Source organism: Bos javanicus, chromosome 11 (assembly GCF_032452875.1).
Source record: "Bos javanicus breed banteng chromosome 11, ARS-OSU_banteng_1.0, whole genome shotgun sequence".
NCBI lineage: Eukaryota > Metazoa > Chordata > Mammalia > Artiodactyla > Bovidae > Bos > Bos javanicus.
Window position 1 is genome coordinate 82,747,841 of NC_083878.1, and position 16,839 is coordinate 82,764,679.

At 37.4% G+C, this 16,839-nt stretch overlaps 1 protein-coding gene across 2 annotated transcripts in view; it reads left to right on the plus strand.

Moving 5' to 3' along the window:
- NBAS (NBAS subunit of NRZ tethering complex) overlaps positions 1–16,839 on the plus strand; it is a 335,203-nt gene that overhangs the window by 146,152 nt on the left and 172,212 nt on the right. For both annotated transcript variants that reach the window (XM_061433269.1, XM_061433270.1), the window contains 4 exons: positions 5,545–5,607; positions 7,631–7,753; positions 12,390–12,492; positions 16,350–16,579. In XM_061433269.1, the coding sequence (XP_061289253.1) occupies positions 5,545–5,607; positions 7,631–7,753; positions 12,390–12,492; positions 16,350–16,579 (519 nt within the window). The remainder of the gene's footprint in view (positions 1–5,544; positions 5,608–7,630; positions 7,754–12,389; positions 12,493–16,349; positions 16,580–16,839) is intronic.

The window sequence follows — 16,839 nt, forward strand, 5'->3', positions numbered from 1 at the left end:
ATGTAGGGAATAGCAGAACAAGTTAAATAACACCTTGAAGAAAAAAACCAGATAAATACAGACAGATATTCTAGAGGTCAGGTTGTCTTCCGTTTGAAAAGTCCGTGTCGTGAATAAAAACAGATTGGTGGGGGTGAGGGGGAGCTATTCTGAAATCAAAGTGTCCAAGGGAACATAATCCCCTTCTAATCTTTAACCATAAAATAATGTTATATACTAGTTAAAATGAGGGTACTGGGAGACTTGTAATAGACAAGCAAGTGTAGGCTTCTCTCCTGCCCCATCCTTGGATACCTGTCTTCATTATAGATCATGTTTTTTTCTCTTCTCAACTTTGTCTGTGTCCTTTAAAATATTATACTCATACTGTTTACTGATTTTTCCAACTTCAGATGATTATTGACTTTGTTTTATGGAAGCCTACCCTGCCCCCATACCTACTTCTCTTAACAATTTTCTCAGTGTAGTTAAAGAGATATTTTTTGTTTTGTTTTGCTTTGTTTTTAAAGTGGTATTTTTATCATTGTGATTATGTATATACTGTTTATACAGAGCTAGTTATGATTGTATTTCCTTTTTATGCATTTTTTTTCTTGTATTGAATAATTTCCTTGTCATTGTTTCCATTTATTTCCCTCACTCTTCTGACAGAAGTGGAAAAATCCTTTTCAAGGTCAAAAATACCTAGTAATCTTTCCTTTCTTTTTTCACACTCTCTCTTACTTCAGAGAAACGTCTTAGAATTGTCTTTTCTCTTCCTCTGATATGGATTAATTCTTTACTCTGCTGTACATTGGTCATCTCTCCTCTGTTGTTATGTTGCATTTCTGGGGTTATTATCTTCTCCTTTCTTTACTTATTCCCTCATTTTGATAGAACGCAGTCTTGAATAGCTTCTTGTCAAATATCACATAGAGGCATTCTTATTTTAAGACTGTTCCATGTCAGAAAAATATCATAGTTGTATCGTTACACTTGGAAGGCTTGTCTTGCATGGAAATCTGGGTTAATGATCCTTTTGCTTATGAGTTTTGGAGGCATCAGTGTTGGTGAGAAGTTCAAGGCCATTATACGGCTTTTTTCTCCTGTTTTTGGAATCCTTCAGTACCTACCCTTCATCGCTAATGTTCTGAAATATAAGGATGTATTTTATTGTGAATCTAGATTTATCATTACATAGTGTGTTCCAACCTGGAGACTGATGTCCTTCAGCCTATTCTTTCTTATATTTTCTTCCTGTTATGTTTCTTTGATTAGTTTATGTGCATGCCCTTCTATTTTTCTTTTTTGCACATTTTAAATTTACTGCCTTTTTTGTTATTTTTTCCCTACATTTTGATCTTTCATTATATGGTCTGGGAAATTTCTGCAGTTTTATCTTCTAATCCTTATTTTGAATTTTAAAATTTGTTTTGGCTTTCTTAAATTCAAAGAATTTTTCCTTATTCACTTTAAAACAAAATCGTATCCTACTCTTTTTTTCACAGATGCATAAACCCCCTTCTATACACCCTACATTACCCTCACCCGACCATGATCTTTGATTTTTCATATTTTGTTTGTTTGCATCTCTGCTTCTACTGTGAGATCCTTTCCTCCATATCTAATGATTCTTGACCATTACTGCTACTGCTAAGTCGCTTCAGTCGTGTCCAACTCAGTGCGACCCCATAGACGGCAGCCCACCAGGCTCCCCATTCCTGGGATTCTCCAAGCAAGGACACTGGAGTGGGTTGCCATTTCCTTTTCCAATGAATGAAAGTGAAAAGTGAAAGTGAAGTTGTGTCTGACTCTTAGCGACCCCATGGATTGTAGCCCGCCAGGCTCCTCCGTCCATGGGATTTTCCAGGCAAGAGTACTGGGGTGGGGTGCCATTACCTTCTCCTCTTGACCATTAATTTATATCTAATAAGTAATAATTGCTATCTTATTAGATAATATCTGATTGCATGCCTTGTGACAAGCTGAAGGTTTTTCATTATAGGGGTCCTTAGAAAATTGCCTTATTTATGAGCAGCTAGATTGTCAGTCTTGTTTTAGTTTTGCTTTCTGGAGGGTAGGGTAATCTTGCATTCTGTCTATTGTGTTACAGAAATGTTGGGTGGTTTGTAGATCCTGATTGTTGATCTCTTTTCATTAAAAGTTGAAGTGCTGACCCCAAGAAGGAATCAAGGCAAATAGCCTTGTTCCTGGTAAAGCTAAATGGAGACTGTACTAGTGGTTAATACTTCCCTTCCTTAGTCCAGGTTTAGGGAATCTTCATATGGAAAGAATTGGAGAAGAAAATGGCAACCCACTCCAGTGTTCTTGCCTGGAGAATCCCAGGGACGGGGGAGCCTGGTGGGCTGCCGTCTGTGGGGTTGCACAGAGTCAGACACGACTGAAGCGACTTAGCAGCAGCAGCAGCATGTAGAAAGAAAAGGTGTAATTACAGGGGGGACTCAGAATCTGTTTATTATTGAAAACTGTACTGATGGGACCACAGGCTCCTTTACGTCTTTGGTGAAGAGAAGCAGGTCTACCTCTGGGAACCATGGGGGTTCAGTAGGCAGCACAGGGCTGGTAATGTGGATTGTTTTAACAGTTTTTTTAGCAAAATATCATTACCCATCGTTTAAAACCTCATCCCAGTGGATGTCAGAGTGTCTCAAGTCAAAGTGCTCTTCTCAAAGGGTGTCAAACCCTTTCCTTAACAAGCACCCGATAGGGCAGAAGTGTTGGGGAGGTTCTTTTTACATGATCTTCAGGAATGACATGATGGTCCCTCCGCCTGCTTGATGCCCCCTTGGTTGTCCTTGAATCATCTAGGTAAAATCATTGACTTCCAACTGACATGTGCAGTTTTTAAAAGTAAACATATTAGACTTTTTTCTTCAGTAAGGTCAAAAAGGCATGAATATCAATTAGAGCTTATCTATCAACTTATAACCAGTAATTTGCCTATTCTGAGGATCGGATTTAGTCATGATATCAATTGAATGATGATATTCAGAGAACATATTTTTTTTAATGTAGACATTATAATGAGGGGGCTTCCCTTGTGGCTCAGCTAGCTGGAACATGGAAGCAACCTAGATGCCCACTGACACATGAATGGATAAAGAAGTTGTGGTACATATACATAATGGAATATTACTCAGACATAAAAGGGAACACACTTGAGTCAGTTCTGATGAGGTGGATGAACCTAAAACCTGTTATACAGAGTGGAGTGAGTCAAAAAGAGAAAGATAAATGTCGTATTCTATCTAACACATATTCGGAATCTAGAAAAATGGTTCTGAAGAATTTATTTACAGGGCAGCAGTGGAGAAACACAGAGAATAGACTTATGGACATGGGGAGAGGGGAGGGGAGGGTGAGATGTATGGAAAGAGTAACATGGAAACTTACATTACTGTATGTAAAATAGATAGCCAACGGGAATTTGCTGTATGGCTCAGGAAACTCAAACAGGGGCTCTGTATCATCCTAGAGGGGTGGGATGGGGACGAAGATGGGAGGGAGGTTCCAAAGGGAGGAGATACATGTATACCTGTGGCTGATTCATGTTGAGATTTGACAGAAAACAACAAAATTCTATAAAGCAATTATCTTTCAATTAAAAAAAAAAAAAAGAATCCACCCACAATGTGCGAGATCTGGGTTCGATCCCTGGGTTGGGAAGATCCCCTGGAGAAGGGAAAGGCTACCCACTCCAGTGTTCTGGCCTGGAGAATTCCAGGGACTGTGTGATCCTTGGGGTCACAAAGAGTTGAATGCGACTGAGCAACTTTCAGTTTCACTATAATGAGGGGATGAGTATATTTGTTTTCAGAGAGTGTGTAGGCTAAGAAATGCCTTTTGTGTGTGTGTGTGTGTGTGGCCAAAAGCTTTTTTCCAGCTTCAGATTAATGGTTTCTGATCTAACAGACTTAAAAAAATTTTTTTTGGTAAACAGAAAAAGCATGATACTCTTCTGTTGTTCCATTCATTTCTTAATGATTGTATTTCATTATTATAATTTTCTAAATCATTTCAATTATAAATTAGTCTAGTAGTAAAGTATAGGCCTTCAGAATATTTACTCTGGTTCTTTTTGCTCCTCGTGCCAAGTTTGTCAGTTTACATTCTCTTAGTGATTAGTTGTTTATTTTCAGTGATTAAATGGTTTTACATACCAAATGGTTAACCATATATTTATTCACTATTTAGGATATTAGATTCTTGTGTGTCTTACCTAGACTGCACATTCTACCTGGCTGAAAAAATTCTTTAGTCATTATGTTCATGAATGTCATTCACAAAGGAAGAACATTGTATTCTGAAAATCAATGACAAATGTTTATTGTAGAGCTACAAAATGATAATTTAAGAATATTGTTTCTGAATGAGTGTGCTAATTGAAGACAAATGATCTTTTGTTTTTGAAGGGCTTTGAGTGGCATATACCCTAATTTATCACTCCAGTCCAAGGCTGAAAACTTGGTTTAAAAAGATAGTATAATCTTTGTAAATTGCATGAAATAATTGCCACATAGATTTAGACCAGGAAAAATTGATAGTTTTAAAAATAGTGAGGCTTTGGTGTTCAAGGTAGGTCACTTTTAATTTTCCAAGGCCAGATGAGATTTTTATTTGGTTTTCTTATCAGATCATAAGATCTTGCTGGAATTCAGCCAGATCATTGGTTGGAAGGCATCAGAGTGTGTCGGGTACAGTTGTTCTCAGCTGAGAGCTGTCCCTCCGAGGTTGGGACACAGAGCTGCAGAGGGTGGCTGGGGGCTTTACAGCAGTTGCTTAGCTTTTCTGCCTTATTCCTTTCACTGGCACGCGTGTTGTACTGTACCGAGTCTATCCTACCAGCCATGTTCTTATTAGTTTATGATCTTTTTCATGGTACTGTTTCTCCTAGTCTCCCCTAATTTTTTCCTGAGAGAGAGTTTGCTTGTTATCTCAACTCCCTGGTAGGAATTATCTATATGATGACTATGTACTTCTCCTTCACTTTAAAATACTACAGTGGAGTCAGTGTGAATGATGAGATGTAAAAGACCCTTGAGGATATAGAATCCTAATGGACAAGCCCTACGAGTCACAGGTGGTGTAGACAGACCAGGACAAAGCCACTGTGCAGGGCCTTGGCTCCTAATCTATTTTATTGTTAAAAAAAAAAAACAGAAATAAATGAGAGCTTTATTCTTTATCACTTCTTTAAAGAAAGACTACAGTCGATTTATAATTTTTTTTGCTTTTCATCAGAACTGAACTAAAAGTCTTTAGGAAAATAGTTGCCCATGTCTCACTAATCTTTAATAAAAAATATCGTTCTGTTCTAGTATTTTTTATCTTAATCTCTTTTGAGTTATGAAAGATGCTGAATGAGTGTAGGAGATGAGACTGACATTTTACTTGGACAGTATGATACCGCTTTTATGTATTAATGTCCAAGGGAAACATCAGTTTTTTTTGTTTTGTTTTAAACTTGAGTATTTGGTATTTGGTATTTTACTTAAAAAGCTACTACTAAAACCTAATTTTAATTCTTTTTTCTTTATCCTTCAGTCAGAAAACAGAGGTCACCACAGCGCTTCATGACATGGTAGACCAACTGGAGCACATTCTCAGGTGAGAAAACGGAGTCTGGTTCTGTGCTGATTAAAGACATCTGTCCAAGAAATGTTACATTAAATATGCCCAGTAGTCATTTCTACTTTGATCTCATATTTGTTTGATTCTCTTAGGAGTGAGTGAATCTAATACTAGCTTATCTCAGCAGAATGCTGCAGTAGTGGAAACATGAACTTTGAAGACTGGTAGAAGTGTGTTCAAATCTAGGTGTCATCACTTACTAGCTGTGTGATCTTTGAGCCTATGGTTTTCTTAGCTGTAATACCTGTAATATCTAACTCATAAGATGTGAAGTTAATATTATATTAAAGGCTTCCCTTGTGGCTAGGGTGGTAAAGAATCCACCTGCAATGCGGGAGACCTGGGTCCAATCCCTGGGTTGGGAAGATCTTCTGGAGAAGGGAAAGGCTACCCACTCCAGTATTCTGGCCTGGAGAGTTCCAGTCCATGGGGTCGAAGAGAGTCGGACACAACTCAGTGACTTTCACTTTCACTTTAAGCTTTTAAAGTACCTCACACTTAGTAGGTAAATAAGAAATATTAGTTCCTTCAGTAATTGCTACTTCTACCAGCAAACAGTGCTTATTTTGCCCCTTAGTTTCCTTTTTTTTGGGTATACTACATTTGATTGAATATTTGGATTATAGTAGTAACTAGCAATATTCTTTACTGTGAAAATGAAATATTAAGCTCTTTTGGAGACTGAAAATTTCCAAGTTGCTATTCAGAAAGTGTAATATTGTTTACTAGTGTTCATTTTTATGTTTATATATAATGTGCTTATATGTAAATTTTAAATATTTACATTAAAATTAAACTTTAGGAATAATAAACTTTGCTCTTCCAATATATAATTGTAGAAATTATAAATAATAACATCACTTGATAATGTTAGTATGTAAAGTATAAGTATTTGGAATCTACTAATTTGATCTCTCTCCTCCGCATAGCCTCTCTAAAAAATTGAGCATAGTTTGAACAAAACTTAATTTGTTAATATAGATTCATTCCTTACAAATCTACATGGTTTCCTTTATTTCCCTAATGAAGTGGGAAGGAGCTTTCCCAAAGAGATACAGTATAATAAACACAATGTATTTCATAAAAAGTTATTACTGCATGATAAACATTATTTATTTCACCACATGTTCCTGGATGTAACCATGAATTGTGTTCATAGTCAAATTATGCTTTCAGTATCTCAGGCAAACAGTAGGACCCTGTAGGTTTCTGGATGATTCACAAGTCTTTCACTGTTCACCTTAATTTACTAACCTTTTAAAAGGAAAGCTTTTCATTCCTCTTCCAGGTTTACCACACAGTCATTAATAGTTGATAAATATTTAATGTATATAATGTCAGGTGACATGACCCATTAAACTTACCTTTATGCAGAATTACTAAATTTTATCTGACCTTTAATTCATAAATGTGAGATTTGGTGAGAACAACAAGGTGTGTATACAGTGCTGATAATTATGGAATAGATATCCTAAGAAGATCCATATAAGAACAGGAATCTTATTTATTTGTTTATAGAATGGATTCCTGAGGAAGATTGAGCCTTATGGTATTTCTGTGGTTTTCCAACTCTAAAATCCTTTGCTTATTGCTTTTCCGGCAGCCTTGCCTATAACAAAATACTCACTAGGGTTGTTAAGAGTTAAAGCTGGGTATTGCAGTGATAGATCTGGCTTATTTTGCTGACTTGATGCTTTTAGAGTACAGCAAAATTGTGAAAAAGATTTTGAGATAAGGATATGCCAGGGTTTTAAAAAAATGTTAACTTATCCCAAGAATATTGTAATAAAAGTCAGTAGGGGAAATAAAATTTGGTATATAGTTATTAGCTTTTCTTTGGCTAAGAATTAATGTAATGTGTAAAATTGGGTCATTCCCTGTGCTACTTTTTTATTTTTGTTTTAAGTACTTAAACCTAAGTGCTACTTGTATGTTTAACGTTCTTGGAGCTGTGTTGTTTGGTATCAAAGCATATTTAAAAGTTCTTTTTTACTTACAGTGTGTCAGAGATTTTGGAGAAACACGGACTTGAGAAACCAATTTCCTATGTTAAAAATACTCAGTCTAGCTCAGAAGAGGCACGCAAGCTGATGGTTAGATTGACTAGGCACACCGGTCGAAAGTGAGTAATAAACACAATTAATTGATAATTGTGCATGATTAGAAACAATTACTGTGTTTTGTTTTTTTATTCTTTTTCTGAGTTCATTGGGCTATAATTGACCAATAATAAATTGCACATATAAAGTATAGAAACTAATAAGTTTTGATCCACGTGTGAAGAAAGCTGAGCGCCGAATAATTGATGCTTTTGAACTGTGGTGGTGGAGAAGACTCTTGAGAGTCCCTTGGACTGCAAGGAGATCCAACCAGTCAATCCTATAGGAGATCAGTCCTGAATATTCATTGGAAGGACTGATGCTGAAGCTGAAACTCTAATACTTTGGCCACCTCATGCGAAGAGTCGACTCATTGGAAAAGACCCTGATGCTGGGAGGGATTGGGGGCAGGAGGAGAAGGGGACGATAGAGGATCAGATAGCTGGATGACATCACCGACTCGATGCACATGAGTTTGGGTGAACTCCGGGAGTTGGTGATGGATAGAGAGGCCTGGTGTGCTGCGATCGATGGGGTCGCAAAGAGTCAGACACGACGGAGCGACTGAACTGAAATGAGCTGATGTACCCGTTGAAACCTTCACCTCATCAAAATATTGTACCTAACCATCACCCCTGAAGGCTTTCTTTTGCTTATTTATAATCCCATTCCTCCTCCTGCTTCTCCGCATCATACCCCCATCCCTGCCCCAGGCTATCACTGATCTATTTTCTGTCTCTGTATCTTATTTTGCATTTCCTAGAATTTGATGTAAATGGAGTCATAGCAGTATGCTTTTTGTCTGGCTTCTTTCAGTCAGCATAATTATTTTGTGATTCATCCATGTCGTATCATGGATCCGCAGTTTATTCCATTTTATTGGCTGACTACTATTCCATTGATGGATTTCCTGCACTTTGTGGATCTTTTCTACTTGTTGATGGATATTTGATTTATTTTGAGTTTTAGCTTGTACAAATATAGCTGCTGTGAATACTCATGCACAAGTCTCTGTATGCACATGTGCTTTCATTTCCTTTGGATAAATCCATGAGAGTTGAATGGCAGGATCATATCAGTAGATGGATGATTAACTTTTGGAAAAACTGTCTTCCGAAGCATTTGTAATGTATTTTTTTGTTTTGTTTTTTAAATCAGTCTTTTAGGTGAAGTCCATCCTTGTCAGGACTTGGTTTGGTCAGTCTTTTTAAGTTTATTGTAATAGGTATTAATATGTTATGGTATCTAATTTTCATTTTAATTGCTTTCTCCAAAGAGTAATAACATTGAGCATCTATTTATGTGATTATTTGCCATCAGTGTATCTTCTTAGATCATTTTAAAACTGAGCTTTTGTTTTTTTACTGATTTTGAGTTTTATTATATACTCAGGATATGAGTTCTTTTTTAGATATATGCTTTTGCAGAGATTTTCTCCTATCTGTCTTATCTTTTCATTCTCATACCTGTCTTTTGAAGTGCATATTTTATACATTTTGATAAGATCCAGTTTATCAGCTTGTTCTTTGTTGATTGTGTTTTTGATGTCATATTATGAAACTTTTGTCACAAAGATTTCCTCCTGCCATTTGTAGTAAAATTTTTAGTTTTTCCTTTTGCAGTCAGATTCATGGCCCATTTGAGAGTTCATTTTTGTTTATCATTCACAATTTTTTTTTTTAATACCTAAATATTCCAGCATCATGTGTTGAAAAGACTATCTATACCGAATTGCTTTTGCATCTTTGTTGACTATCAGTCATCCATGTAATGGGGGCCTATTTTGGAATTCTTTATTTTGATCCATTGATCTATTTGTCTATCTTGTAATAACCATACTATGTTAATTGTTATAGATCTGTAGTAAGTCTGAAAATTATTGTAAATTTATAGGAAGTCTTAAAACTTTTTCCTCATCTCTTTTTGGACAGTTTATTATAGTTACTGATTTATGTGCCTTATATTTCCCTTGAAATCATCAGCCTATCCAGGGGAAGTGTTATAGTTACTGTACATGTAATTTGGAATCTTATGTATCATTGGCCATCTCTCAGTTTTTAAATGAGTAATTTAGAAGATTCTGATAATTTAAGTCTTAAGATTTCTTTACAGCTGTAAACAGTTGGTCAGTATTTCCCACCATGTTGGCTCTACTCTAGAATCCACTCTTCAATAAGAAAGCTTTGGTGCTGCTGCTAGATTACCTGCTGTCTTTCCATTGAATCTCTCAAATGCTTTTGAAGTCTTTGAAGTTAATTTCTACTTATGGCATTCTACTTACTGAGAATGTGTAAGAGAGCATGACCTCTTTCTTCAAGGTAGTCAACTTGAAATGAATCTTAATTATTTCACATATGCTACCACAGCTTGACCTTCAGCAACTATAGAATTTTCTTACGCATATTCTGAATGGTGGCAGGTTTCACTGACTGTGTCACCAATGAGGTTTTACCATCTTGAATGCTGTACTGTTTTCTCTCTGGAAAATAACACATGCCATCATTCCAAAGTGGTAACTAATACATTGTGTTTGTATTCAGGTATCTCTGTCAATTTTCAAATCTCTTGTTATGGTGCCCCCAAGTTCTACTCTTGGTTCTTATTTACTGCATGTATTCTGAAAAGACCATTGGAAATAATGTCTTATAATTTGTTTTAATTAAAACCTGTACTTACAGCTAGCCATGTGTGAGCAAGCATTAATACCATCTGTCCCGTGTTGCTGGTTTCCAGAAGAACAGCTGGGCATGAGAACTTGAATTCAACTAGACAGTGCCCAGGTCTGGTTTTATGAAGCTTGTGCAAGAGAGACACTTAATTTTTCAAACATTTTGCTACTTTTTTGCCTGTAAGCCAAATTTGAAAGAGCCCTTTAATTTTTTGAAGTCCACCCAAAGAGTTCACATACCAACGTCTAACTAAGGGAAGCACTTCAGGGATTATCCTTAAAGACTTGCAAATATGTCAGCTTGTTTTATGTGTTTGTATGCTGGAAAAGAATGTGTTCTCTTAAGCTTTATTGCATATTGGATAGAAATAATTGTTCATTTTGTGTAACAAATATAAAATGCTGGAAGCAAATTTTGTTTTTAATGCATAAGAAAGAAAACAATGCATGGAAAAGAAACATCCAGTTGGTATTTGACAAACACAAAACAAAACCTGCCCTTTTCAAGCAATGAGATTCATGATTATATAGAACTTCAACACTAGAAAATAAACATAAATGGTGATTACAAACTCATAGATATTCAACAAAGATGAACTTTGAAGAGAGGTGGAGAGAATTATATAGCACATTCACCCTCCTACCAGGCAATATTCGTGATGGTGTATGTGACGACAGAAAAACAATGTATTTGTAACTTTCACATTCATTCATTCATTCACATCTGTTGAATGCTCTGTTGTGCCAGAAAAATGTGAGGCGTGTCTTTTCATACATTCTACTTTAAGTTATTCCTCATAATATTCAAAAAAGGGAACTGAAGTTCAAAGAAATTAGTAAGTTTATTCAATTCTATACAGGCAGTTGAGCCTGTTTTTACACTTAGGAAAAACCTTGCTTCAATTGTCTGTTTTATCCACATTGATCTCTTCCATTCCTTATCATTGTCGGAGATGGACTTTAAGTTAGAAAACTGAAATTTAGGAGTATTAAATACTCTCAGTCACAGAGCTAGTATGTGAGTCCCTGGGGCATTGTTAACAAAACCTTTTCTGTTGCTGCACAAGAATCGGAGCCATCAAATATCTAACTCTGTGACTCTGGAAGCTGACATGACACGGTATTTGAACAGCTAGATTGTGTAGGCCTCACTGCTCGAGCCCTGATTGGTAAATTGCTTCTGAGCAGAGGAAACTGTCGATACACTGGGGAACCTGCTAGGGACTTGCTATTTTGAACTTTCCCATGTTTGGTCACTGGCTTATATTTGAGGGGACCCTGAACACTGTGGCTATGGAATTGTTGAAATAGATACCAACTTGTGTGGGGAATGAAGCGTCTTCGTAAGCCAGATAGGAACTGCAGCTGCCTTACAGGGCTCTGTCTTGTCCTACGTGGGCTGGCACCTGGATGGAAGGAAGCCCTGCAACACTGTCCCAGACTCCCTGGACTCTGCCGAGACTCCCACTGAGAGGAAACTCTGAGGCTGCCCTGCTGACCAGCTGCGTGTCCCACCTCAAGGCTCAAGCCGTGTGTGGCCTCTGTGGCCTTCTCTGTCTGCACGTGTGGTTGAAGTTAAGGACGTCCCCTGCTGGCAATTGCAAAGTGATGAAGATGGAATTTTGAAATGCATTCTCCTGTCTCCAAGTGCTTTTTCTGCTGTATTGCAGCTGCTTTATCTTAGGCCATGTGTTTTATTTCACCGTAGAAACTCACAGCTTGTATACCTTTGCCGTAGTCAGAGAATGCTATTCCAGTTTTGTGTCTAGGCTGTCTGTGGCTGAGATCGCTCTGCCAGCGTCTCTGATGTTGTGTCACTGCCCACCTTTTCCCTCTGTCTTTAATCCAAGCTTTTTTCCCTGGAAATTCAAATGAAATATACTTCTGTTGCTCATCCAGGAGCTGTGTGGCATATAGAATGGTGGTACCGATTTTTTTTACTTTCGGTCAATTGACAGCAGCAATTTTCTTTTTTCTTTTTCTCCTCCCAGGCAGCCTCCTGTCAGTGAGTCTCACTGGAGAGTGTTGCTGCAGGACATGTTAACTATGCAGCAGAATGTTTACACGTGTCTAGATTCTGATGCTTGCTATGAGGTAATTTGACAGATTTTAGTATTTCCTTTTAATTTTTAAATTTTGGTTGTTAGATTTTGTTCATTGAACACAAAGATGATGACCAGAAGCTTCACCGTAAGTAATAGGACTGAATTATTGACAAATAGCTGGTAATTGAGTAGTGCTTTAGAGTTTGAGCACTTTCATATCTACGTTTCTGAACTTTCGTATCTACGTTTCATCACCACACATTTATTTAGTGGGTTAATTCTCATCTGGAAAACTCGGAATTGTACATCAAGTACAAGCCTCTCTTCCATAGTTTCGGTGGTCACCAAAAATGACTTCATCATAGTCGGATTTCCCTTTTAGCTCAGATGGTAAAGAATCTGCCTGTAGTGCAGGAGACCCAGGTTTGATCCCTGGGTCGGGAAGATCCCTTGGAGAAGGAAATGGCAACCCACTCCAGTATCCCTGTCTGGAAAAACCCATGGACAGAGGAGCCTGGTGGGCTGCAGTCCATGGGGTCGCAAAGAGTTGGGCATGACTGGAGATCAGTCCTGGGTGTTCATTGGAAGGACTCATGCTGAAGCTGAAACTCCAATATTTTGGCCACCTCATGTGAAGGGCTGACTCATTGGAAAAGACCCTGATGCTGGGAGAGATTGGGGGCAGGGGGAGAAGGGGATGACAGAGGATGAGATAGCTGGATGGCATCACCGACTCGATGCACATGAGTTTGGGTAAACTCCGGGAGTTGGTGATGGACAGGGAGGCCTGGCGTGCTGCGATTTATGGGGTCGCAAAGAGTTGGACACGACTGAGCGACTGAACTGAACTGAACTGAGCAACTAACACAGGTGACTTGTGAAAAATGACTTCATGTACCTGAGAAAAGTCTGTCAAATCTGCCTGTTTTCATCTCTGCTAAGTTGCAATAATCCTGCAAACTTGTTGCGCTCCTTCCATGTCTCCTTCTAACTTAACACGGATTGAGAATATTCTTCTAGAACAGACCTTTTCATTATACTCTTTTTCTTAAAATGAGCTGCTTGTTCCCTATCTACAGTCAGAAAGTACCCATATTTCTTACCCTGTCATAGAAAGCCACTGGGGATTCCAGCCATCCTGTGCATTTCTCGCCTCTGACACACTCCACTGTGTCCTCTGGGCTCCAGTGGTGTCTGATCTGTCCTGAGTCCCTCCGCTCACCATGCTGTTCCCTGCTTCTGTGACTCTGCACGTTATTCCTTTTGCCTACCTGGAATATGTTCCTCTTTTTTAAATTTGAAAATTGATGATAACTTGTAGGATTCAGTTCACTAATCATGTCCTCTAGGATGCCTTCCTTTGTCCTTTGATATAGCTCATCTCTTTTGTAGCCTTTCTTTCAAATGTAGTGACTTGCGTGTTTCTATAAGTTTCTTCCTCTTGGTCATTAGCCTATAGGCAGGCATTATTAGATCATGTTCATCTTCAGATCCCCTAGTGCATATTCTAGTATTTGGCGTACAAAGGGTACTTAAAGATGGCTAGTTGTCTCAGATTGTAACCCGGGAGGATTTAATCCTTATTTTGGAAGGTATGTGAATTACCACCAAATTCCTCAGGCTTTGCATGGAAAAATGATCCAGCTAACCCATTTTTAATGAGATACAGTTCAAAAGAGTGTTCCCATTTGAACTTTCCTATCAAATAAGCCAGATCCAAATTGTGTAGGATATTTCTCGTGTTGCTGTGCTCTGACAATCGTGAAGCATAACCTGTTGATAAAATGAGAGTTATAAAATAGGTCTGTGTTTTATGAAATTGGCTGTATTTTAATTCAAGGTGGTTTTAACAAAAGAGCACTGTTGAGAAATGAACATAGGCTGTTGAAAAAGGAATAGTTTTTTGTATTTGAACTTCAGATTTTTATGTGCTTGATGGGTGTAAAGTTTATATTGATGATTACAGTCTCTGACCATGCACAACTGCCAGTAACTTGCCCCTTGTATCTAAAGCAAAACTGGAAAATCAGTTTCAGGAGAAAATAATCTATATGCATATGGGTCCCCAAATCTTAACTGTCATTAGTATGCTTAAAGTAGTTTTTAAGTGTATGTAGCATTATTTCCTGGTATTTTCTGATTTTGACTGAAAAATTGGTGTTAAATATATTACACTTGAACTCACTTTTGTGTAATCTATCATAACAGCTTGACATATTAAATCGTTTTTGTTATATTTTAACACATTTGTATTAGGCTTTGATATTTTAACAACTTTGTGCTGTTAGTCTTTCTTCTTTGAGAAAACATTTTAAAGCATATTATAACTGTCTTAAACTGATTCTAGAGGATAACCCAGATTTGGCATTTTAAAATATTTTAGTGCTGTTTAAATTATGCTATATTGTCTTACTGACTTGTGGCCGTTGTATTCAGTTTACCTGTTCTTGGAAATTAATTTGAAATGTCATTGGCTCAATTTTGATAAAGTGCAAGATTTCTATATAGCCTGTAGAGCAGAAATATGTACTGTTATTTCAGCAAAACCTTTAAAATAATAGGAGTGAATTGTTATTTTCAGTATTGGGCATTGACTCTCTATGGCTTACCTGAATAAATCAAAGGAAAAGAGAAATTGTTACACCTGAGTCATTTTGGTTACCTGGAGAGAGCCATTTTCACCTGTTGTATAAGTGCTTAGGGTTACTGCCTGATAATTTGCTTTCTGCCACAATATGTATTTTATAGCAGATCCCTTTTTGGAGATGAGTAATTTTATCCTTGCCAGTCATTTTAGTAAAAGCCTGAATAAAACTACCTTTTCCGGAAGCTTAGAATGATTGAGAGTAAGGAGATCCTATCAAAATTGGGTAGCCTTCCTTTTTATAAGGAAACTCTTGCCTGTCCATTAAATCTTCTTTTCAGTTCTTGCTTCTATTTCTGTCCTCTGGCGTGATAGGAAAGAGCAGTCCCTGGGACCTTCTTCCGGGGACGTTCTCCCAGGGAAGTTCTTGGGCTGATTATATATTGATATGATTAGTGTGGGCTTAAATGTATCTCTTTAATGAGACTCTTTTGGAATAAGTAAATAACCTCAATTATAGAATAAATTTTATGTTAATTGGTGCTATTAGTTGCCTTGTAAAATGCTGTGGTATTTGCACAACTACCTTCCATCAAGTAGCTTCTGTTGTATTTAAATAGTTTTTAATTTGCAGATTGGCAAAAAAAAAGTCACGTGGTGTATTGTCATTCTAGTGGTGAAGTGTAAGGAGAACATTTGTAGCTTAGGTATTTAGTGAGACTGAAGGTCCCCTGGAGAAGGAAATGGCAACCCACTCCAGTATTCTTGCCTGGGAAATCCCATGGACAGAGGAGCCTGACGGGCTACAGTCCTTGGGGCTGCAAAGAGTCAGACGTGACTGATAGACTGAGCATTCACGTACACTTCTGAGACTGACTTTAAGTGCTTTAAGCAGTCATTAATTATGTGTACCATATTCAAAGATTTTCTTTTAAAAAATGAAAATGTTATAGTTCAACCAGAGTGTGGGACAGTATGTCTAATGGACCTGATTTTAGTGAGTATGAACTTTAGGTATTTTACTTAAGTGTTCATTGTAACACATGAAAGTATGCTTACCATTAGTTTGTTCAGTTAAATTATTTCTTCTTGCTAAAAGAGGGAGTTTTTTTTTAATTGAGGTGAAATTCACATAACATAAAATTAAGCATTTTAAAGTATGCTTCATTGTCATTGAGGTACATTCATGGTATTGTGCAACCTCTACTTGTAGAATGGATGTATTTTTAAAATTTATTATACTTGGATATCAGAGCTTCCATTGTATTGAGAATTGAGTCCTCCCTTTCTAAGCACTAATTCTAGTTTATTCTTTTCCCCAGATATTTACAGAAAGTCTTCTGTGTTCCAGTCGCCTTGAGAACATCCACCTGGCTGGGCAGATGATGCACTGCAGTGCTTGCTCAATAAATCCACCAACTAGTATAGCCCATAAAGGAAAAACCCAATTCAGGGTCAGTTACGAAAAAAGTATTGACTTGGTTCTGGCAGCCAGCAGAGAGTACTTCAATTCTTCTACCAACCTCACTGACACCTGCATGGATCTGGCCAGGTAGAGGAACTCTATGTTCTCCAGAAGAGAGAGTGGGGTCAGAATACACACACTGCATTGTTGGTGTTATTCTCTGACTTACAAAATACGTTATCACAAGTGCAGAGTACTTTTCCATTTGGGGTACAGTTGCTTAGCGCTTGAATATAGAAAGAAAACTTAATTATATCATGAGTGTTCATTAGTTTATGAGCCTTTTTCTCTAGCACACTTTCCCACAGTCATTCTAGCTGATTTTTTTGTAAGGTTATACTTTTCTT